Source organism: Perna viridis, chromosome 5 (genome assembly GCF_037379345.1).
Source record: "Perna viridis isolate PV_CMFRI_1.1 ecotype Kerala chromosome 5, ASM3737934v1, whole genome shotgun sequence".
Classification (NCBI taxonomy): domain Eukaryota; kingdom Metazoa; phylum Mollusca; class Bivalvia; order Mytilida; family Mytilidae; genus Perna; species Perna viridis.
In genome coordinates, this window is record NC_142449.1 from 1,422,900 (window position 1) to 1,447,227 (window position 24,328).

The 24,328-nt window shown below is 32.8% G+C and overlaps 1 protein-coding gene across 1 annotated transcript; it reads right to left on the minus strand.

Annotated features, from left to right (window-relative positions):
- Positions 1–1,039: 1,039 nt before the first annotated feature.
- On the minus strand, positions 1,040–24,073 carry LOC148615544 (uncharacterized). Its single transcript, XM_088581884.1, has 10 exons — positions 24,005–24,073; positions 21,150–21,235; positions 20,091–20,187; positions 15,907–17,855; positions 15,044–15,241; positions 10,406–10,554; positions 10,118–10,197; positions 8,009–8,101; positions 4,843–4,940; positions 1,040–3,795 (listed from the first exon to the last, which is right to left on the minus strand). The coding sequence occupies exons 4-10, from the start codon at positions 17,851–17,853 to the stop codon at positions 3,580–3,582; spliced, it is 2,781 nt and encodes a 926-aa protein (XP_088438010.1). The 5' UTR covers positions 17,854–17,855; positions 20,091–20,187; positions 21,150–21,235; positions 24,005–24,073; the 3' UTR covers positions 1,040–3,579.
- Between the last annotated feature and the right edge of the window lie 255 nt (positions 24,074–24,328).

Sequence of the window (24,328 nt, forward strand, 5' to 3'; positions counted from 1 at the left end):
TGTATCAGAGACAATAACCTGTCCAGATTTTGACAAACCCTCCAGAAAATCAAAGTACTCATAAACTGAATCAATTTATATTGATTGTTTGAATTTTTATGCCTCAAATAATTGTCCAATTGCAAAGTTATAGTATAAAAGCAGGGATAAAAGAAAAGTATGGTGATCAAATCAAACACAATTAAACACAAGCTTATTGTTGTAAATGGTTGATATTAAAAGATAACTACAGTTCATCAACAAAATTTGGTGAGTGTAAAAAAAACATCGTTTTACAAATAATCCCATCAAGCTGAAATTTGAATTCTATCTGTATGTAATGATTCTAAATGTTATCATCTATTTAGACAGACTGATGGAATGAACTCTTTGATTTATTTTTAAATTCACCATTCTGATCGCCAAGGACATTTAATAAACACACAACAAAATTCCTGATGCATCGTAGCATGCAGTGCGCCAGTTCGCGGAATATTCAGGTTTGATATTGGTTTACATGGAACACCTAGATGAATTAACACAAAACATCCAACATGCATACATGCATAATAGAATTACAAACTACTATTTGGCCTTTCCCAATTTCTAAATTTTCAAGTCGAAATTCAATTTAATGATCTCCAGGTAGAAACTGTCTGTCAAATTATTCAAACTTAAGCCATAATCATTGAAATAAAACATGCCCTTAGATACGTTTACCTCTCAACTAGCTACATATCTAAGTTGATAAGCTATATAGCTCAAGTCCTACAAGTTATCGCATAGACACCTGTGTGTCATGTAAAAATGCTTAATTTCTTGCCACCTAGTTCAAGAGACATGTACATAAACACCAAAATCTTTCAATTTCATTGCAGTGACGACCAGTACTAACTACTTTATAACATTCCAATAGTGAGTCAATAATATCTATCATTATTAGAGTGACCTGGTGACCTTCTTAGTATACCTTAGAACTTTGATAATACACCAATCATAAATATTTTATTTTGTAAAATAGAATAATGTACAGTAAAACATAATATTGTAAAGATAATTATTTTTTTTTTAAATTCATTACATAAGTTACAAAGAGAAATATATATATATATATAATTTATTCATAAATGCATTACATCAAGTGTTTTTATTAATAAAGAGTCTCTAGTTTCAGTAAAAATCTTGAAAAATAGAGATAATTGTTATGGTTAAAAAATCAACAGACTATAAAATGCAATAACTATATTTTAGATTTAAGATCGATTTAGATACCGTAAAATTCAAAATAACAATTTGGTCAAAAATGAAAAATTGCAATAAATAGTGCACATAATTATGTCTAACAATAAATGAAAACAAGTCTTATATCAATACTACTGACAAAATATTCATACAAAAATTCTGATGATTCAAATCGGTGTTGCAGTCCTTAACTTCACTATACTGGGCACTGATGTTATATAAATTTTATCTATTGTAATAATTTCATGATGTATAATATAATATGTATAACATGTATATGCTGCAGCCTGCCCTGTGGTGGGAAGTTTTCCACGTCATTTATTGAAAACCCACGAGTGCCTTGAGCTGACAATTTTCATCCCAGTAGGGTTGTTGTCTCTTTGACATATTCACCATATCCACTCTCCTTATATCAATTTATTGTAAACAGAACACAAAGTATTTATATCCACAAAGTTTGGGAACAAGGAAAAATGTCAAAAATAAATTGCTGCAAATAGGAACATTTATCAAGAAAATCATAGTTGAGAGAATGTGAGTCGCAAAATAGAGTATCCCGGAAATTAAATGATATGCTGGTGCATATGTTACATTTCACCAATCCGTTCTTTTTCTACAATCTAATATCTTGAATTTTTTTCAGTCAATGATTTATTACATTTTAATCAACACCCCAGTATCAAAGAAAATAAAATGCACGCTCCATATAGCATCAGACATTCATTACCCCTCTTACTACTTACTGCATACAGACCTTTTGAAATTCTGGGTCATTATTCAAATCAAGCATCATTAGACAATAAAACAAGAGACTCCCAGGAGCTTGCATCACTCACCTGGTTAAATTTTGCCTTTCAAAGACAATAAATTTAACAAGGAGTTGTCCAACAATTTTGACTCCAGACAACTTTGGTAGTACTTATCATAAGGATCATTTCAGCAACTGAAAGTTTCTTTTTATCTGTCATAGTTTTTTAAGATGTTGGCTGAAAAGTAAAAAAAACCATCTTTTATCCCCTTTCAAGTTCAATAACTCTTACAAGGAGTCGGCTGACAACTCTGATCCCTTGAAGAAATTTCAAGGCCTTATAATGAGGAGCATTTCAGCAATTGAAAAAATTTGGATAAACCTAATGGTTTTGGAGATGTATGCAAAAAACTACTGTCTGACCCCTATGATCTATTTTTAGTAATGGCAGCCATGTTTTTTGACGAATGAAAAATCCCCATATCAGTTTTATGCAGGATACCCCAAGAAACATTCACCCCAAGTTAGGTTGTAAAGTAGTGTCAGAGAAGAAGAACTTTCAAAGAAATACGATTGAAAATAGCAAAAAAACATTGAAAAAGGGCAACAAGTCCAACATGGCATATCAGATTAACACCAAAATATGACCACAGGTAGATCTCATCATGCTAAATACTTTAGCCTATGTCAGAAGTGGGCTAAACCTAATGGTTTTTGAGATATATGTGAAAAACTACTGTCTGACACCTATGTTCTATTTTTAGCAATGGCAGGCATGTTTTTTGACAAATCAAAAATCCCCACTTCAGCTCTATGCAGGATACCCCAAAGAACATTCATCCCAAGTTTGGTTCTAGCTGGTCAAGTGGTGTCAGAGAAGAAATGTTTTCAAAAATTGTTAAAGACGGACAATGATGACAGACAACGATGGACACCAAGTGATAGCAATAGCTCACATGGCTGATGGCCAGGTGAGCTAAAAATGAAGTTTAAAACCATTCCCTTTTTTCCTGACTTTGAAATATCCTTGCCTCATTTAGATAATTTTGAATGTCAGACACTGCTGGGAGCCTGTGCAAAATGATACTGTTTTACAAGCACCAGTAAAATAACTATGGTAATTTACATGCATGTTCAACAAACTGAAGTTACCACAACAATGCTACAATCCCAACAACTGATAACAATGCTAAATCAATCTATGCATAGGTCCAAAACTGTCCCAGATTATAGTCCATAACATTAAATTCATTATTCCAGATTTTAGTCCATAACATCATTGTCAACAGCTTTGATGCCTACACTGTTCCAGATTATAGTCCATAACATCATTGTCAACAGCTTTGCTGCCTACACTGTTCCAGATTTTAGTCCATAACATCATTGTCAACAGCTTTGCTGCCTACACTGTTCCAGATTATAGTCCATAACATCATTGTCATCAGCTCTGTTGCCTACAAGTGTCACAGATTATAGTCCATAACATCATTGTCAAAAGCTCTGTTGCGTACAAGTGTCTCAGATTATAGCCCTTAACATCAGTCAATAGCTCATGGCCTACAAATGTCTCAGATTATAGCCCATAACATCATTGTCAACAGCTCTGTTGCCTACAAGTGTCCTAGATTATAGTCCATAACATCATTGTCAATAGCTCTGTTGCCTACAACAGTAGAAGGGAAGTTCTCTCCAGTTTCTAGAGCAAGCTTCCTTCGTTTTGCAAGAGTCATGTCTTCATATTGATGTTTATTGGCCAAATGCTTTGTAAGATTTCCACGTATTTTTGCTCTGTAGTCACATAAATGACAACTGTATGGTTTGAAATCCTGCAATTATATATTTCTTTAAACATTTGTATGTAAAATCATCTTTGTAGTACATGTAAGAAAAATATAAAAATCAGCTCTGGGAACACCAAAAAGACTGAATATGCATCACACTGTAGCTTGAGAAGGCAGTATTTACCATCCCATCAAGAACATTAAGTTAAGTTTCAACTATATGCACAAGTTCCATTTTTAAATTTAACATGCTAAAAAAATGGACAGATATATTAATGCTTAGATGACTCCTGAAGCACATTAAATGCAAAACTATATCATACATTTACATTAGAAGAATATGCTTTCATTATGTTGCTGACTCCCTAATTGTGTGAATGTCCAATTCAAATTACAAGAAATATATGTTTGATTCAATACACACTTAAACAGGATAGTAAACAAAATGACAGTTTTTTAATGTCATTGCTGAATAGTGAGGTATTCACATATTTGGTATGATTGAGGTTTTGCTTTGGATACAACACATCAATAAATGTATTAGCAAGTCCTTACAATTATAGAAATTACTGATAGACAATTTTGGAGGCTACTGTATACAAGCATATAAACAAGGTATTATTTGAATTTTAAATTATCTTGGATTTAAGAAAGTAAGTAAAAACAGTTATATAAAACTTACCCCTACTATGGGGATTAGTCAAACCATCATGACTACTAGGGGTTAGTAAGTTTTCCTTGCCTTTTGTTATCCAACTAACCTTACCCCTAAGCCATGCCAACATGACTAACTCCTTAGTATAAAGTAGTTCCACAAATTTTCTAAACTCAAAAATAACTCCAAATTTAATTATCACAATGTGTAAACACACTTGTGCCCAAATCAGTAGTTTCAATTCAAAACCATACACTTATATCAAGTCTAAACCTGAAGAATGAAACAGAGACAGAGAATTACATCCAACAATGCCATTAGTAAAAACAACCAGGTCTTCCATAAATAAGAAAAAATCATACATTTTTCCATACTGTTTTAGGTCTGGATCCAATTTATACATAGGACAAGTAAATATTACTACAATTAATTCTTACTTTATTTGTGTGATGATTATAAACATGTAGATTCATTCTTTTCTCTAGTGATGTTGTAAAACTACATCCCTCATATACACACTTAATGTTCTTCTCACCTGAAATTTATCAGTAATAGAAAAAATAATTTATTGAAGTTGAAAATGACAGAATAAATTAGACCTCTTAAATAACACGAACAATTCATATAAATAAAATCTAACATTGGAGCAAACATGGAGACAAGATCTGGCAAAGTAAGGGGAAGTTGAAAATAATTTGTTAAAAGTTTTAAGTAGATCAATGAGTGTCAAAACTAAATCAGTTTTCAAAGACCACAATGTAGCAAAAACATTGTCTACCATACATGACAAATATGTTGTCGTAACAGTAGACAAAGCCCAAAACAAGACAGTTTTTGTCTGCAAAACATATTACATTCAATGTTTATTCTCAGAGGCAGACGTAGAAAATAATAGCAGTGATAAGACCTATACTGCCAGTGCACTCTTCAAAGAAGAGCTAGTCGATAACCATAAATCTGTGATATCCTCTTTTGGTCTCTCTATCAAAGACAATAATTGATCTACCGTCTATGTACTGGATTCCTAAACTCCACAAGAATCCATACAAAATATGTTCCATAGCTGGATCTGCAAAATGTACCATCAAACCTCTTTCAAAACTTTTAACTTCTATACTCCCAGCTGTCAAAGAGGGTCTCCAGTCTTACCACAGCACTTGTAACTCTTGCAGTGGTATTAATTCAATGTGGATCCTGAAAAATTCGAAAGATCTTTTGGAGACTCTCAATTCAAGATTATTATCTGAATATAATAGCATTAAAAACTGCGATTTTTCTGTATACTTTTATTCCCAATATTCAGTTAAAATCCTGACTCAAAAACATTATACATTGTTGTTTCTCAAAAAAGATAGTACACCTAGATACAAATAAACAGTTCTTGGTAGAGATTTCTCCTACTTTGTAAAAAATAATTCAAAATCATCTTCCAAATATACAGAAGATGTTTTCTAAATGCTGAATTTTTTTATTGACAACATATTCGTCCAGTGTGGTGGATGCCTTTTTATACCCCACGCAACAAAGCTGTGAAGGGTATAATGTTTTTGACCCGTTCATCAGTCCAGCTTCAGTTTTCAGGTCTTTTTTTTTTAAACGCTTCCAGATATTGACATAATTTTTTTTATATAAGTTCACCATGATAAGTTACAGGTCAAGTTTAACTTTTGTTCCACTCCAATGATTTTTACCATAATTACAGAATTTGATCTTAGCAAAATTCACAGAAATAACATTTTTCCGAACTTTTTTCTAAACGCTTGTAGATATTTACATGATTTTTTATATGTAAGTTCACCATGATAAGTTACAGGTCAACTTTACATTTTGTTCCACTCCAATGATTTTTATTGAATTTACGGGCCTTGAACTTAACAAAATTCACAGAAATAACAGTATTCCAGATTTTTTCTTAATGCTTGCAGATATTGACATGATTTTTGGTATAAGAGTTCACCATAAGTTACACGTCCAGTTTACGTTTTGTTCTTCTCCAATGATTTTTACCAAAATTACTGGCCTTGAACTTTTTCCGTACATTTTTTCTGAACGCTTGCAGATTTGACACGATTTTTAGTATATAAATTCACCATGATAAGTTATAGGTCAAGTTTACATTTTGTTCTGCTACAATGACTTAACTTTGGATTAATTAAAGCTCAAAGAAATCACAGTCTGGAGTTTTAAACTACCATTCTGAATAACAGAATTTAGTTAGAAGGTAAAGGTCTAAACCTGAAAAAACACTTTTATTCTTTTTTATCCGCATTCTTCTACATGTATTTCTCTTACAAAGAAATTTTACACTATATAGATGACGTAATATTGTTAACCAATCCTAGTTTCGGGGATGTGATACATTGCATCTATCCAAAAGAACTTGAGATAAAGGATACTACAGACACTGCGAAGTCAGCCTCATATCTCGTCCTATACTTAGAGATTGATGGTAAAGGAAAACTACTGACCAAACTTTACAACAAACATGATGACTTTTCATTCAGCATTGCCAACTTTCCTTTCATCTGTGGCAACATCCCTTCAGCACCTGCGTATGGAGTTTTCATATCACAACTCATACGTTATGCCAGAGCTTGCCGTAACTAACAGACTTTTTGCATCGTGCTAGACTTCTTACAATTAGTCTTCTGGAACAGGGTTATGTTGCTACAAGATTGAAGTCATCACTACATAAGTTTTATGGTCGTCATCATGAACTCGTGGATCGTTATGGTGTATCCATCTGCAACATTAAAACTGATTTGTTAAAAGGGTCATAGTTTTCCTTTCCTCTTTCATCTACCTTGGACTTATAAGCAACTCGGCAGGTATTTCTAGAAAAGCAGAGGATGCTTACCCTACCGGTGCACCTGGTCCATGCTTCCAGTTTTTAGTGGAGTCCGAGTTGCTTATTTGCTTTTGTTACTCTGTTGTATGACTTAAGTTACTTTATGTTCTTTGTAGTGTTTGTCTGTTTTCCATGTCTGGTCTTTGTCCCTGGGTTATATTATTTTGATTTACGCTAGAATCTTGGTTCCCTTGATTGCTCTTTAAACATGTCTGCTGGGCAATCTTTTGCAAAAAGTCTTCTTTAACACTTGATCGATAGCGATTTCATCTATTATTATATGAGACAGATGGAATATAAAACCCTAAAAGTTACAGAACTACATGCACAATCCTTGATTAGTAAAAGAAGATTGAAAAAACAGGTCAGACTAGTCTTGGTCAAACAAAACTTGGATACAAACATGGGTCTCATGAAGTATCTCCATTTTTATAAAAGCATGATGGGAATAGTAAATTTAAGTTGTTTTTTTTTCTTAATCATAACACAACAGTTAAGTCCTTTCGTCACCTGATTTTCTGCTCAGAGTAGTGAACATAGGAAATATAATATAAAAATACTGGACTATTCTGGTTTGAAGTTGAAGTGATTTATATGCAGTAATCTCCTTGCCTTGATATTTTTTTAAGTTTACTAGGAAGAAGTAGTGGACCTGCAAGAACAATTTATAGAACAGTAATCTGAATAAGTGGAAATATCAAGTTATGAAAACAACATTCTTATTAGACATATGACCTTGACATCAGTTAACTTACTATGAACCTCCTTGAAGTGCCTTTTGTAGTACTGAGGGAATACTAATGTTCCACATACTTCACATGGAGTTTTAGGCACACTCTCTGGATTATCTGGAAAATAAATTGCTGTTACTCCGTCATAACAAAAAAGTTATTTGTAAGCATAAATCTTTATGATTTAGAATCAATGTAGCCTTTTCAGTTACCCAGATATGAAAATTTCTATTAACAGATCAACTTACTTTAAAATAATACAAACTTTTCCCACCATAACAACTAAACATTAAAAATGCATCACAGAGTTTAATTCAATACAACCCTGAACAGTTGAGGCACAATATTTAAACTTGATAACCTGAAAAGGCCCCTTTTGATTAGTTATTCTTAAATAGTCCAAAGTAATTCCCAGCCTTTCTTTCATGATATGACACATTGTGGTACATTTTCAAAGAGATCCATAAAAAGCCTGTATTCCTAACGAAAAGATGTCCATTTCATTTGCATCATCTAAGGTAGATCAAACCAGTTACACAGAGAATTCTTTTCTGTCATCAAAATCCTACAGAAGTATGTAATTTAAATGAGCAAATACTGTTTGAAAAAATGCCAAAAATGTCTTTAAATTATTCTAACAGATCTTTTGGCATAAACCAGTACATGGTAAAATTACAAATATTAATTCTATAAAAACCCTCTTTCAAGGGGGAGATAAATGGAGGGAAATGTAATGGGAATTTCAGCTTTTTTTTAAATTACAAGAAAAAAAGTTCTATGATCCTAAATTTTCTTTTTGAAATATGTATAATGTCAGATAAGTGTTCTTCATACAAGTTTTTAAGAAATTTTATCCACCTGTATTTAATAGTAGTAAAAGTGTGAAAATTCCATACTGATCTGTACAAAAGTAAACAAGAGGCTTCCAGGAGCCTGAATCGCTCACCTGGTTAAATTTTTGCCTTTCAAGGACAATAACTCTAACAAGGAGTTGTCCAACAATTCTGACTCCATGAAGACTTTGGTAGGACTTATCATAAGGGTCATTTCATCAATTGAAAGTTTCATTCTATCTATTATAGTTTTCAAGATATTGACTGAGAACTTCTAAAAATGTAATTTTTTGCCTTTCAAGGGCAAAATAACTCTTACATGGAGTTGTCTGACATCTTTGATCCCTCAAAGACTTTTGTAGGCTTTATAACAAGGATCATTACAGCACTTGAAAGACATTGGCTAAACCTAACAATTCTGGACTTATTTGCAAAAAAACTACTGTCTGACCCTATGTTCTATTTTTAGTAACAGCAGCCATGTTTTTTAACAGATCAAAAATCCAAACGGTCATTTTGTTGAGGATACCCTAAAAAACAAAAATACCAACAAATTGAATTCTGTATAGTAGTTTCTGAGGAGAAAATTTTTGAAAGTAATAACATCAAAAACAGCAAAAAAAAAATCCAAAAAGGGCAATTACTCCAACATGGGTCAAAAGATTTTCACCAAAATTTGACCACAGATAGATCTCACTGAATACTTTTACCCAATGTCAGAATTTGGTTAAACCTAACAGTTTTGGAAATACATATATTTCCTATATGTTCTATTTTTAGTAAGGTTGGTCATATTTTTTAACCGATCAAAAATCCAAACGGTCATTTGTGCTGGATACTCTAAGGAACAATCATCTTACATTTCATCTAAATCCATTCAGTAGTTTCAGAGGAGAAGACATTTGGAAGAAATTGTTAACGACGATGATGACGACAGACACCAAGTGATGGCAATAGCTCACATGGCCTACAGTCAGGTGAGCTTAAGATTGCCTATATTCAGGCTTTGTTTTTTTTATATTTTAAAACAAAATGTAAAATAACTGATAACTTTCCAATTGCTCATAGTTACCAGTGTTCCTGTGCCAGTTTTGATGGATATTGAATGTATTAAACCTAATTTCCACCAAAACAAATGATGAAACAAAACTGAACTCTTAATTTCTAAACTGGACACAAGTGGTTCCATAAAGAAACACTGCAAAGTAACAACTAAAATGTTTTATCAGATCATACAAATCTGGATAACGAAGTAATGATTATGTGTGTAATTACTAAAAGATATTTCTCAGCAACATACCTTTCTTCTGATGAAGCAATTCATGTTTTCTCACTTTTACTGGAAGAAATGTTCTGAAGTCACACTTGGGACATGATTGCCTACAAATAATGTCTGGTTTAAACAAAAATCACAAATACATTTTTTATAAGTAGCATAATAAATAATATTGTTAAAGCAAAAGAATATCTTCAATTTTTACATTAGGGAGAACTTCTTCAAAAGCAGAAACATTTTACACACAAACGCATAAAATTATGACAACTGAATGAGAACCATTAAATTTTATAGTTGACTTTTACAACTTACAATCTGTCTTCCCAACCATGTGGCACCTCTTTGTGAACTTGTAAGATATGTTCATTCATTTCAGCTCTATGTCGTACACTTGTAGGACATAAGTGGCACATAAATCTTTTCTGTAAACCTTTCTCTGTGTGAAGATTTTTTAAATGGATCTGAAATATTTCACAAATGTTCAGCTGCATGTTATTTAGTTGGGTCAGAACATTTATATTTGTAACAAAAAGTACACTTTAAACAGACAATTGCCTGTTCTGCATGTAAAATTAAATTAACCAATTTAATAACATACCTTAAATTTTAAAACTAGATATTGCTCTTTACGGGACTAATACCTCAGCAGCATGCTGAATCATGTACATTAGGGAACCAATGTGGACACAAGACTATCCACCATAAAAATTGTGTCCAATATGAATCTTATAAGATTCATATTGGACTCAATTTTTATGGTGGATAGACTGAGCACTTTTGACACACAATTTGCTGCCATTTCTAAAACACCCAACACCAAACTGCAATCCATACTATTTTTTTATGACATTATAATAAAGGAATATAGTTAACTCCTGACAATATGCACATCTCCATAATATCATGGTAATCATTCCAATGAGTTCAATGACAATCCTGCAAGTTCAGGATTCAATACAAACAACGTTTCATAGCTGGATCTGCAAAATGTACCACCAAACCTCTTTCAAAACTTTTAACTTCTATACTCACAACTGTCAAAGAGGGTCTACAGTCCTACCACAATACTTGTTACTCCCGTAGTGGTATTAATTCAATGTGGATCCTGAAAAATTCTAAAGATCTTTTGGAAACACTCAGCTTAAGACTATTATCTGAATATAATAGCATTAAAACTTATGATTTTTGAAAAACTGTATACTTCCATTCCCCATACTCAGTTAAAATCCTGACTTAAAAACATTATACATCGTTGTTTTTCCAAAAAAGATGGAACACCTTGATACAAATATATAGTTCTTGGTAGAGATTCCTCATACTTTGTAAGAAATAATTCAAAATCATCTTCCAAATATACAGAGGATGTGTTTACAAAATGCAGGAATTTTTAATAGACAATATGTTTGTCCAGTGTGGTGGACATTTCTTTCAACAAACGGTTGGCATTCCAATGGGAACAACAGATTGTGCTCCTTTACTTGCTGACCTTTTCCTTCACTCTTATGAGGCTGACTTTATAGCTGATCTGATCAGAAAGAAAGAATATCCTTTATCTAGATTCTTTAATCTCAGTTTCCGCTAAACAGATGACGTATTATCTTTAAACAATCCTAACTTCGGGGATTTGATACATCGCATCTACCCAAAAGAACTTGAGATAATGGATACTACAGACACTGTGAAGTCAGCCTCATATCCTGACCTATACTTAGAAATCAATGGTAAAGGAAAACTACTGACCAAACTTTACAACAAACATGATGACTTTTCATTCAGAATTGTCAACTTTCTTTTCATCTGTGGCAACATCCCTTCAGCACCTGCGTATGGAGTGTTCATATCACAACTCATACGTTATGCCAGAGCTTGCCTAAACCACGAAGACTTTTTGTATCACGCTAGAACTCTAACAATTAGGTTTCTGGAACAAGGTTATGTTGCTACAAGATTGAAGTCATCACTACAGAAGTTTTATGGTCGTCATCATGAACTTGTGGATCTTTATGGTGAATCCATCTGCACCATGAAAACTGATTTATTCAAAGGGTCATAGTTTTCCTTTCCTCCTTTGTCTACCCTGGACTTGACTTTTTATGAGCAATTTGGCGGGTGTTTCTAGAAAAGCAGAGGACGCTTACCCTACCGGTGCACCTGGTCCATGCTCCCAGTTTTTAGTGGAGTCCAAGTTGCTCATTTGCTTTGGTTACTTTGTATGTATGATTTTAGTTACTTCATGTTCTTTGTTGTGTATGTCTGTTTTCCATGTCTGGTCTTTGTCCCTGGATTACATTCTTTTGATTACCACTATAACCTTGGTTCCCTTGATTACTTTTGTAAAGGAGGAGTTGTGGACAATGCAAATACCAGACCAAGTTTTACTGAAAAATGCCCATGTTCCAACAGTCGTCATTTCTACAATTTGTGTTTAAATATAAATTCCTGGCAATCTGCACATCCCAATATGGTATATCAAAACCCCATTATGTTTCATAACAATCCTGCAAGTTGTTGAGGATGAGTTGCAGGCAATGCCTGAGACCAAGTTTTGCTGAAGAAAAAAAAATAACAGTCATCATTTCTAATACTTTTACCGCAACAAAAATTCCTGAAAGTATGCACATCATCATGTGATTATATTATATCTCACAAAGTTTCATAACAATGCTGCATGCAGCTAAGAAAATAGTTTGGACAGATGGACAGTCACAGACAGATGAACGGAGAGGGTGACCTCTATATAAATTTTGTACGCCCTCAAACTTCAATAATAGGGAGTATAAAGATATCCCATCTTACTTGGCATTACTAAGTAACTCAAAATATTCTTTACTGACCTGTCTTCTATAGATGTAGGAGGTTATATTGTAGTTTATCAAAATAATTTCATAAACTCCAAACCCAGTATGACAAGAACAGAAAAATAAGGCATTAATGGAAAATTTAGTGATACATGCCACATACTGGTGAAAAAAAATGTTCAAAATGGCCTACCTGGAAAACTCCATTTTGGGAGTTGGGGAGGGGGGTGCAGACAAATGGATGGATGGATGGACTGATGGACAGAAGCACAGCAACTTTCCAAAGGGTATCAAATAATACCTCACCACTTTGCATGGAGGGTATCACATTATACATCACCACTTTGTCTGGAGGGTATCACATTATACCTCACCACTTTGTCTGGAGGGTATCACATAATACCTCACCACTTTGTATGAAGATTATCACATAATACCTCGCCACTTTGTGTGGTGTTAATAAAAATTAAACAACAATTGAAACAATGAAACAATGAAAACATAATGGAACAAGACTTATGTACTTAGATTTAAGATAACTTCAATAAATGAAACTTAGTCTTACAAAACATTTCATCAATGAAACTTACTGCTTAGTTTTTTTTTATGTACAGTCAAACATTGTAAAGTCAAAGGCAACAATATGACCGGTTTGAGTCATCAGAGGTCATGTGTAACCCAGAAATATTTTGGTTCTGATTATTTCTGCTTTTAAATAATTTGGTGTGCCTGTGATCTACAATTATTTGTTTTATCAGGGTACTTTGTACATCTTTACATGCATATCGTATCAGAAAATAATTTATAAATTTATAAATACTAAATGACACCAAGTGTTTTAGAGAAAATTCCTGTTTCCTTTTATACATCAAAAACGTCATTAGTACAGAACATGCTGCTTTTTGGAAAACTCAAAATAAGCAGTGACACCAAACCATGTGCAACATATTACAACAACAAAATTTCTGATTCACTAGCAAAATGAAAGTCGTCATTGAAATACACTTATAATCGCCTGTTTCACCTGAATTTCAATGATCAGATATCATTTCAACAAAAAATTCATCTGTAAATTTCTATTTTATCAAAATATCTGATATTACTGTTGGTGTAAATTCCTATATATGACTAATTAAATTTGGCTTTTTTTTCACTATACAAGCAATTTAGGATTAATCAAATTCACAAATCAAGCCATAAAAGTGTCAACAAGCAATGACATGAGCCAGGCTAAAACAAGTCCAATCAAGGGGACAGATTGAAAATCTGAAATTTCAATTTATCTGAGGTTGAGTCATGTAAGTTTAGCTTGGAGTGTGAAAAACTTGAACATGTATACCCTGTGCACTGGTTCACAAGTCATAGTAAGGTCATCTGTACATGTATACCCTGTGCACTGGTTCACAAGTCATAGTAAGGTCATCTGTACATGTATACCCTGTGCACTGGTTCACAAGTCATAGTAAGGTCATCTGTACATGTATACCCTGTGCACTGGTTCACAAGTCATAGTAAGGTCATCTGTACATGTATACCCTGTGCACTGGTTCACAAGTCATAGCAAGGTCATCTGTACATGTATACCCTGTATACTGGTTCACAAGTCATAGCAAGGTCATCTGTACATGTATACCCTGCATACTGGTTCACAAGTCATAGTAAGGTCATCTGTACATGTACAAAAAAAATGTATATTCTGTACACTGGCTCACAAGTCATAGTAAGAACATCTGTACATGCATACCCTGTATACTGGTTCACAAGTCATAGCAAGGTCATCTGTACATGTACAAAAAAAATGTATATTCTGTACACTGGCTCACAAGTCATAGTAAGGACATCTGTACATGTATACCCTGTACACTACCTCACAAGTCATAGCAAGGACATCTGTACATGTATACCCTGTACAATGGCTCACAAGTCATAGTAAGGTCATCTGTACATGTATACCCTGTACACTGGTTCACAAGTCATAGTAAGAACATCTGTACATGTAGAAAAAAATGTATATTCTGTACACTGGCTCACAAGTCATAGTAAGGTCATCTGTACATGTATACTAAGTATACTGGTATTGTTCACAAGTCACAGTAAGGTCATCTGTACATGTACTTCTGAATATTCACAAATCATCTTTATTTTGTCTTACCTTTAAGGAGTGTCTGTTTTTAAATGAGCCTCCACATTTCTCACAAGTTACACTTGGGTCTGCATGATTTCTCATATGAGTTTTCATAGCTTTGCCTTTACATACACTCTTGTTACAGACTGGACACAACTCTTTTTCAGCATGAACATTACTATGTTCTCTTAGTCTATCTTTAGAGAGTGTGATGTAGTCACAACCCTGCAAGATAAAAGTACATAAGAAGGTGAGTTGTATACACATAGTTAGCTTCAGTGAATAGAGTTGTGCTTCTCTTGATTGTCCATTGTCTGGTGAAATGTCTTAGGTAATTAATTAGACTATTATAAAGGAGATTTAAACTTTCTATCATTTCCTAGGTATTTCAGTTTATAATAAATTCAATGATTGGTGTCTTTGTTTTGATAAAATCTAAATCTGTCATTTGTCAAGTTAACTACCTAAGATTGCTTTGGTAAAGTTAAGGCAGTAAGTGCAAGAGGTCCTGGGTTCGATCTTTGGCCAAGCATATAAGACTTTTTAAAAATCGGACATAGCGTCTATGCCGAGCAGGTGGCATTTATGAGACAGAATGACAACTGGTTAGATCTTCAACATTGATGCCTGGAGCAACAGGCAAGGGCATTATCCATGTGTAACGCAATGTCACTTCCCAAGGGTAGTCAATTTATTGATACATGTAATGCCCTATATATTAACAACTTTAGTGGGTTTTTTTTTAATTGAAGAATCTGAAGCAGACATTTTCCTGAGGTAATGCCCTCTTAACATTTTATCACACATAAAAGAATATCACATGACCATGTTTTAACCAGTAAGAATGGATCATATGAAATAACAATATCTATTGAAGGATTGTTACATACCTGATGTTCACATTTCAGCATGGTGTACTTCTCAGGGTTGTCTAGTATTCCATGAGTTTTAAATTTGTGCTCAACCAAATTAATCCAACATCCTTGATAAGTACCGCATATATCACATGACTTGTTTTGTTTGGAGTTCCCAGGATGCATTACTTGTCTATGGTCAACACAACTCTTGGAATCAAGGAATTCTTCCTTACATATGAAGCACCTGTACACATTGATTTTTCCTTCTATTTTTTTATCTGTTACACGCGGTCCTTTCTTCTTGCGACTACCAACATTGATGACATTTTTCTGATCTAGTGGGATTTTAGAAGTAATGGTGTCCACACTAGAAAAGCTAGTTACTGGCACATGAAATGTATTGGAAAGTTTACGAGCATAATACTCAACCCTAGGCTGAGGATGAGTTTCCTCTCCTTCATTAGGAACAGAACAATTATTACTTTTTATGTGATTAATAAAGGATTCATCAGAATAAAACTCACATGAACATTTCAAACAATTATAATTGACATTTCTAACCTTAGTAGTTGTTTTGTCTTTGGAGCTTTTACAATGACCAGTTTTTGTATGCTTATCTAGGGCACCCTCTGAGGAAAATTTTTTAGAGCATTTTCGACACTTAAAAATGTCACTTTTTTTCACTTTACTTGGCCTTATTTCATTCTGTTTACAACTCAGGTTATCACCTTCATCTTCATTATCTTTGCTTCTATGATCTTTTCTCCTATGTCTATTTTTGTCTTTAGCCGTTTCAAATATTTGACCACAATCTGAGCATCTAAAACATCTCTTCTGATGAACTTCAGACAAGTGATTACACAAATGTGTGTAACTACTGGCAACCATCTCACAGACAAAACATTTCAACTTTTCTGATGTATTTGCTATAATTTTGACTTTAAGATCACCAGTTAAGTAACTTCCTTGTCGTGTTTTGATGGATGCAGGTTCTATTTTACTAACACACTTAGTATTTTGAGTGTTTCTTTTATCTTTAGTGTCAACTTTTTCTTTTGTAACAGTGATGATCATTTCGCTGTCTTTTTCATCAATACTTTTATTTGAAATATCATCTGTTTTACTATTAGATAAGTGGGCTGAATCATTACTAGTCACTGACTCTGGCCTTTCCTCAAAACTGTTTTCAGAACTATTGCCTGAATCTAGTTGTTTAATATCTGTATACACATCTTGATCTGAATCCGAGTCTTCTTCTTGACTAGAAACGATGTGCATGAACACTTCTTCTGACTTATTCTGCTTTATATTTCTGTCTAATATACTACCTGAAGTATTGTTTCTAAAGTCCATTTCACCCTGTCGAAGGTTGACATTTTGACTGTAGCTTTTGTTGGATGCCCCTAAGAAGTCAGAACTATTTGAGAACAAGGCTGTTGATACTGATAAGTCTGGCAATACAGTACTTTCTTGGCTTTCACTGTTTGTATTTTGACAGAATTTGTCTACCAATCCGCTCATTACGTCTGAAGTTGGCATTATCCTACAGGATTTCTGCTTTTGCCCTTGTACATCTGATTCAGTTCTATCATCATCTTCATAAAAAAATGCTTTATACTCCTTACCATACTTATCATGAAGAGAATCTACTACAATGTTTAATTTCAACCCTTTACAAAGCTGTAAAATATCCTGAAACTCAGATTCATCAAATATTAATTCTCCAGTATACAAATAATTAAGAACCTTTTCAATTGTCTTGACACTGTCCAATGGACATATATAGTTTCTGCCTGATCCTCTCCCAGATTCTTCATATAGACTTAAGTAAGGGCTAGCAGCAGCTAGTACCACCCTATGAGCTCTGACACACCCATCCCTGGTAAATATCTCCACATCACACAGTATATTTCGTTGTTGATAAGAATGTAACTTCTTAGAGAAGTTATCAGAAACTGAATGCTTTATCTTCAATGCCATCTCTACAAATAAACCAACACTAAAACCTTATAACAGAGTGTAAAAAAATGTTTCTTTATTATCACTGTTCTGTTACATCTTTTAAAACAACATAAAATAGTTTATATGAAATCCTTTCATACAGTAACACCCTACAATGTCATGATTATATTATCTTAAATCATCAAGCAGGAAGTAAGTATGCAGAAACTAAACAAAAAAATTCTTCATGTCAAAATTATATTCCTGTTAAAAAGCATTCTGCTGAGCAATGCAGAAAAACTGTTTATTTATTGTCTCACTTCCAAGTTTTTGATGACAACTGAGAAAACAGAACACATCATATCAAAGCTCTCTACCATACATAAAATCCTTCAGCCAAGTTAATGATGTACACGATTACCTCCTATACAGTGTTTTATATGTTGTGGCTGTATCTGTTTTCTCATACTTTATTGCATGAACTTTAAAAATACATATTTTTTTGGTATGTACATGGCTCCATAATTTAATACTTCAATTTACAAGTACATGTAGTACAAAATATCCTTCTAACTTTTGTTTCTTTTTTTTTCTTGTTGTGTTTTTGTGTATAAACATAAAATTGCATGTGATACTACTGTAAGGCTGGTTATTTTGGTGGGTGTAAAATTTGGCAATTTTCAAGCAAACAATTTGGGGTTTCTAAATTTGGCAGATGACAAGTGGTAATCTAAGTACTTAAGACAAGAGTAAATACTTTGCAGACTTTATTTTGATGTTTTTAGACAGACTGTTTAAATATGCCTAAGTTAGCACCCTATGAAAATTACCTGCTATACAGTATCAGTAGACATTTTGTTTTCACCATATCAAACAATGGTTTAAAAAATTGTGAAATTAAATCCTAGTTTTTTAACCAGTTTTTTACTTTCTCACATAAAGACTGCAAACTACTACAATGAATGTATAGTATATAGATGTGTATTGTTTATGGACTCATATCTAATGTTATCTTAGATGAAGTGGTATAAAGCAATTGATTACTAATGTTGCAAGAAATCCCATTACAGTGCCAATAATGTTATAAAATTTAAAGACAATATATATGTACATTCAATACTATATATATCATACTTGAAACTTCCAAAAAGTGTTGTAATCTAGCATCCCATTGTTTACATTGTAAAACCAGTCATTATTTTGTTACAAAGTTGATCTTTCTTTGCTGATAATCACCGACTCAGATCTGCTTTACCTCCAATCTTTCAGACTTAAAATATTTTGCATGCTACACAGCCAAATGTGCCACATATGATAATCATATGGTGCTCAATTCATATGATAATCATATGGTAATCATAGGAAAATCATATGATATTTAACATATGATAGTCATATGATTATCATATGATTCTCATGTTAATTTTGGCTTTGAAAACATATGACAATCATGTTTGTGAAAAACATGATTATCATATGATAATCATGCAATTATCATATGTAAACAGAAACATATGATTATCATATGGTGCTCAATATATATGATAATCATATGATGCAAACCATATGATTTTCATGTGTGGCACATTTGCCTGTGTACTGTTGCTTCATATTTTTTTTTAAATTCCTTAGAAATTTTGTCAACACTCAATGACTTATCATTTGTCAACAATGTATGCTTTGAAACAATGATGACAGGATTTATAATGGGATTTTCTCATGAAATTATGAACTGTTAAGTGTAACAAAGGAATCATGTTTTATGTTATGTACTTAATAACCACATTACAATTGAAAAGATAGACAAGACTGACTCTAGGATGAAAGATAGACAAGATTGACTCTAGGACGAAAGATAGACAAGATTGACTCTAGGATGAAAGTCTTCAGAAAATGGCTAGTTAACAATTATAACTTTAACTTTGACACAACATTGAAGAAATTAGTGAATGTTTCAGTGCATTGTAAATATGAGGCCAAAACCACAAATGACTGATGTGAAGAGGAGTAATTCATTGATAAAATGATTTCTTGGTTACATTGCTTCAAGGAGAACAACACAGACATCGACATGCAAAACATATTTCAAGCAAGCGTTATTTAATCTGAAACATCTAAACATTACAACAATCATTCTTTTCTCTTTTCTTTGATTTAATCATGTTTAAGCAGCAAGAAAGAGCTTGAAATTAAAGTTGTTTTGCTTTCAAGAAGAGTAAATAACAACAAATAAACATGCAATGGGATTTCATGCATCCATGATTTATTTTAAGTACTTTATAAGTATCAGTTGTCGGTAGAAAGCTGCCACAGGAGAAACATATAAACTGCTGCTAATACTGCAAGGATTGCTATCAGAATTAATACTACTTCCTGCAAAATAAGAAAACTAAAAAGACATATGTATGTTAAATGTGTATTTGTTATATAATGAGAAATTGAGAATTTTCAATAATGTGTATGACTTCAAAAATTCACACCTTGAAACAAAATAACCAATTAAAATAAAACTGGGTAAAAACACACCGAGTCACATGATTTAATTTTTGTGTGTATTATTTTAGTTTATTAAAGTGTCTATCATATTTCTTTTCTTGGCATATTTTTTTCCCCAGATTATGGAAAGTCAGTTCCTTTTCTGATCATGGACTCCCAGTGATTGACATTTTTGATAGTATTGTTTGTGCTGTTAACAGATGACAACACAAACAAGATTAACAACTGCACCATACCATTATATAAATGTAAAATCAATTCAAACCTTGTAATACAACTTTATAGGAATTTGTACAAAATGTACATTTTTACTCAACCTATTATTCAGACCTCGGGAAAATCCTTGTTGTTGGCACTTCTAAGCCCCTAATTTCTAAATGGTTATGGCCATATCCCAAAAATCGAACCCCAGTCGTCTTAATGGTATTGAACCTTGTTGAACAATTTCATACTGATTACAGTTATACTTAGTGTAAGTGATACAATTCAATCTTTTAAAATGCATTTTTTTTTGCCTTTTTCCAAAATCAAAACAAAATTCCCTTCAATTGTAAAGAAACTTGTAGTTAAATATCAAAAAGATCCATAGAATAATAAAAAATTCAAGTTATTACATAAAAAAACTTCAGACTTCAGATGACAAAGATGATACCATTTTATCATTCATGCATAATGTGTATAATGGATTTGTCTGTATTTTAGCATACATGTAAGAATGTGTACAATGGATTTGTCTTTATTTAAGCATTCATGTAAGAATGTGAACAATCAACTTGTCTGTATTGAAGTACACCTATGGATTCAAAATATTGTGGAATTATTTTTTTTATGGATATTACCTTTACACCAATTGCAGATTTTTTGGCTTCAGCTTTTTGTTTCTGACTTTTAATTTCCTTTTTGCTTTTCTTGTAATCTTGTTTTCCTGTAAAAATAACTAAATTATATGAAAGGTAAGTAATCATAACTTTGGCATCAAGAATAAACAGATGTGTTTGAAGGGCATGATACATCTGCTCCTCCCATATTTTTGGTGTTTAGGTTGACCAACTCTAAAAATAAATTTCTGAAAATAACTAAAACAAAAAGAAAGCTACTGTCAAAGTAGATAAACATTGTAAGTACAAAATTACTAACATTTATTTACCTATTTGTTTTCTATATTGATCTACTTGGGGTCCCCTCAATCCTGCTGCATCCTTCTTCCCCATACTTAATCACATCACTAAACTTTCTGCAATAAAATATTTTACATTTGCAGGAATATCTGTGTGGCCAGTTTAAAACTTCAGGGAGATTAATTTTGACCACCATCAAGTACTTAAACGGTTTAGATACATTTGACTAAATGAGGGACGTGTTGAACAGAACACATCTATAACTGGTAATGACTATGAAGAATCAGGGCTGTAATAAATTGATAATATCAAAAGTTCTTTTACTGCAAAAAAAAAGTTCACCAGAATTATGAAAATCTTTATCAGATTCCAGTTTGTGTTGCAACTATTTCATTCCAAAAATACCAAGCTCCACCAAAGATCATGCACAATTTAACATGGAAACAGTATAAAATGTCAATAAAAATAGGTTTATCATGTAAAATGATTGAAACTTCAAAAAAAAGTTTTTGTAGTGAATACATGTATGGTATCAGCAAAAAGGGAAAATGTGTGCTGAACTGTTCAAGTAGACCAAATAATTAGTCTGTCTTAGGAGGCCACTTAAAAATATTTTGTATGTAGATGTTCTGAAACATGAAAGGCTCAAAATCAGTATAACAGAGGAGATATATGCTGTAAAGAAAAGATTGCTGGAATTTTCAATGCAGGTGCATGTGTAATAGGACATCTTGTATATTCTCACTGGCTGAGACATCAGCAATATAACAAGTCAGCGGTGCATTATGCTGTACTTAATCCCTTTTGGATTTCAGCACTGGAAATATTTTTTCTGTTTTAACAAATAACCAGCGCTAAATTCCTAAAGCGATTAACTTATACCTTGTACACACAGGGAATTGCTCCAACTATCAAATATGCAGCCCAACTAGTATACAATTACAAAAAGGGTGACCCCAGATTTAAGGAGCCTGGCCTTAACTAAATATTGTTCAAATAAATTTGAATATATTATTATTTACACAGGTACCCCCATTAAATACTTCTAATTAAATCAAAACAAGTATTTGTCCTCTCCAACCCCATATTTCTTCAATCACATTGAAATCACATAATGAAACTGAAACTAATGCAACACTAGGATTTCCTGTGCATTCTAGTGTCATCATATCAACAAAGAAGGAGAAGGAGAAATGTCACATATGCTGGTGGTGGTCAAAACAAAAAAAAAATATCACCAGCTCCAAATCCCAAAAGGGATTCTAGGTATAAATGTAAATTACCTGTCAACAGTCAAAGTAACTAATAAGAGTTAAGGCTTTACCTATGTGGGACAGAGGTATTTGTACTTAGAAAATTGAAGATCATTTGGGTATTTTAATAACTGAATATAAGTAGTCAGCTGTGGTTGGAACATTTATTTCTTTTCAACTGCCTTATCTCTATTGTACCTTACAACCAACAATTTCATACTAAATTGTATTACGTGATAAAACTGTGATTGTAGAATATAATTAAAATGTAAATTCAATGTGATGTGATAATTTTAATATATGTAATGTATCATGCCTTCACATGCCCATTCATGTGGATAACAAAAAGTTCTTCTATACTAGTTGAGCTGTATATTTGATAGTGGGAGCAAGCCCATGTGTTGTATACTCTGTTTCCCCTATATCACAGATCCCACTGTATTGCCGTATGGGTAGATCAAGAACAAGGAACAATGCACGTTCTCAGTATTTGTAGTGCTTGACCTAAGGACTAAGTGTATACTAAGAAACCACATATTTGTCGTTTTCTTTAGAGCAGGAAAATTAGGGACCAACTCGAAAATTGATACGATTTTTTTGCCATTTTCAAAATTCAGATGGTCATGTTTTCGGAAAATTGCTGTCAAACTGAATGAAGATGAAATAAGGATTTACAAGTTATCATGATCCATTGACAAGTTATTGAAAGTACATTCCTACAAATTACCATTGCAAGGTTTTTGATAAAAAAGATTTTAGGGAATTTTCTTTTCAATACAGTGATACAATGGGTACATTTTTAGGAACAGAAATTTACCTTACCTTTTTGCAAGCAATTACTATTGTTAAAGATGCTGCATCAGAAAAAATAGGTTTAATGCAATGAAAGATTTGATTTTGTACTATCTTCAAAATCCACTTCCCAAAAGGCCTGTTTTTCCTCAATCTAGAAAACAGCTAATGAACGTGATACAGAAAGACCCTGGTATACATGACATGTACAAGACTTCACTTTGACTCAACCTGTATCGTCCATCAACGTAATCGAATGCTATTTTTGGGGGTAGGAGCCTAATATCTAGACGAATGTACTTCCAGTTAAACAGTTAGTTTTAATTACGGCGTCGGTGGACAAAAAAAACTTTAAAAGGAGACTACTGCAACGCCCCGTTTCCAATAAACGGTGGAATACTTTTCATTAGGTCCTTAACATCATTACAAAAAATTGTCAAAAACCAGAAAGAGAGTCAAATATCATAAATTCGCAAAAAAAGAGCTAGCTGCATGACTATGTCAGTCAAACAAAGCCAAGAAAACACTTACTAATTCGTTATTGAACAGACTAGCTACGTTGCAGCATTTTGTCGCTTATGTCTTTCAGCAGTATGGTTCAACTAACTACCAACTTCAATGACCAAAATAGGTACCACTACAATGTACTTTAATTGACAGTACTATTTTCTGAATCGGTCGTTAAAAAATTTACAATAATAACGATAAAATATGCATGACATCCTATTGATGTCATACATGTTGTATCATTATTTTGTAATATAGTTTTAAGTTCCTGCTTTAACTATTTATTTTATTTTGTCTTACTTAAAAATTAAAAGATGCTACAAAATCCTTCAACTTTACATACATATA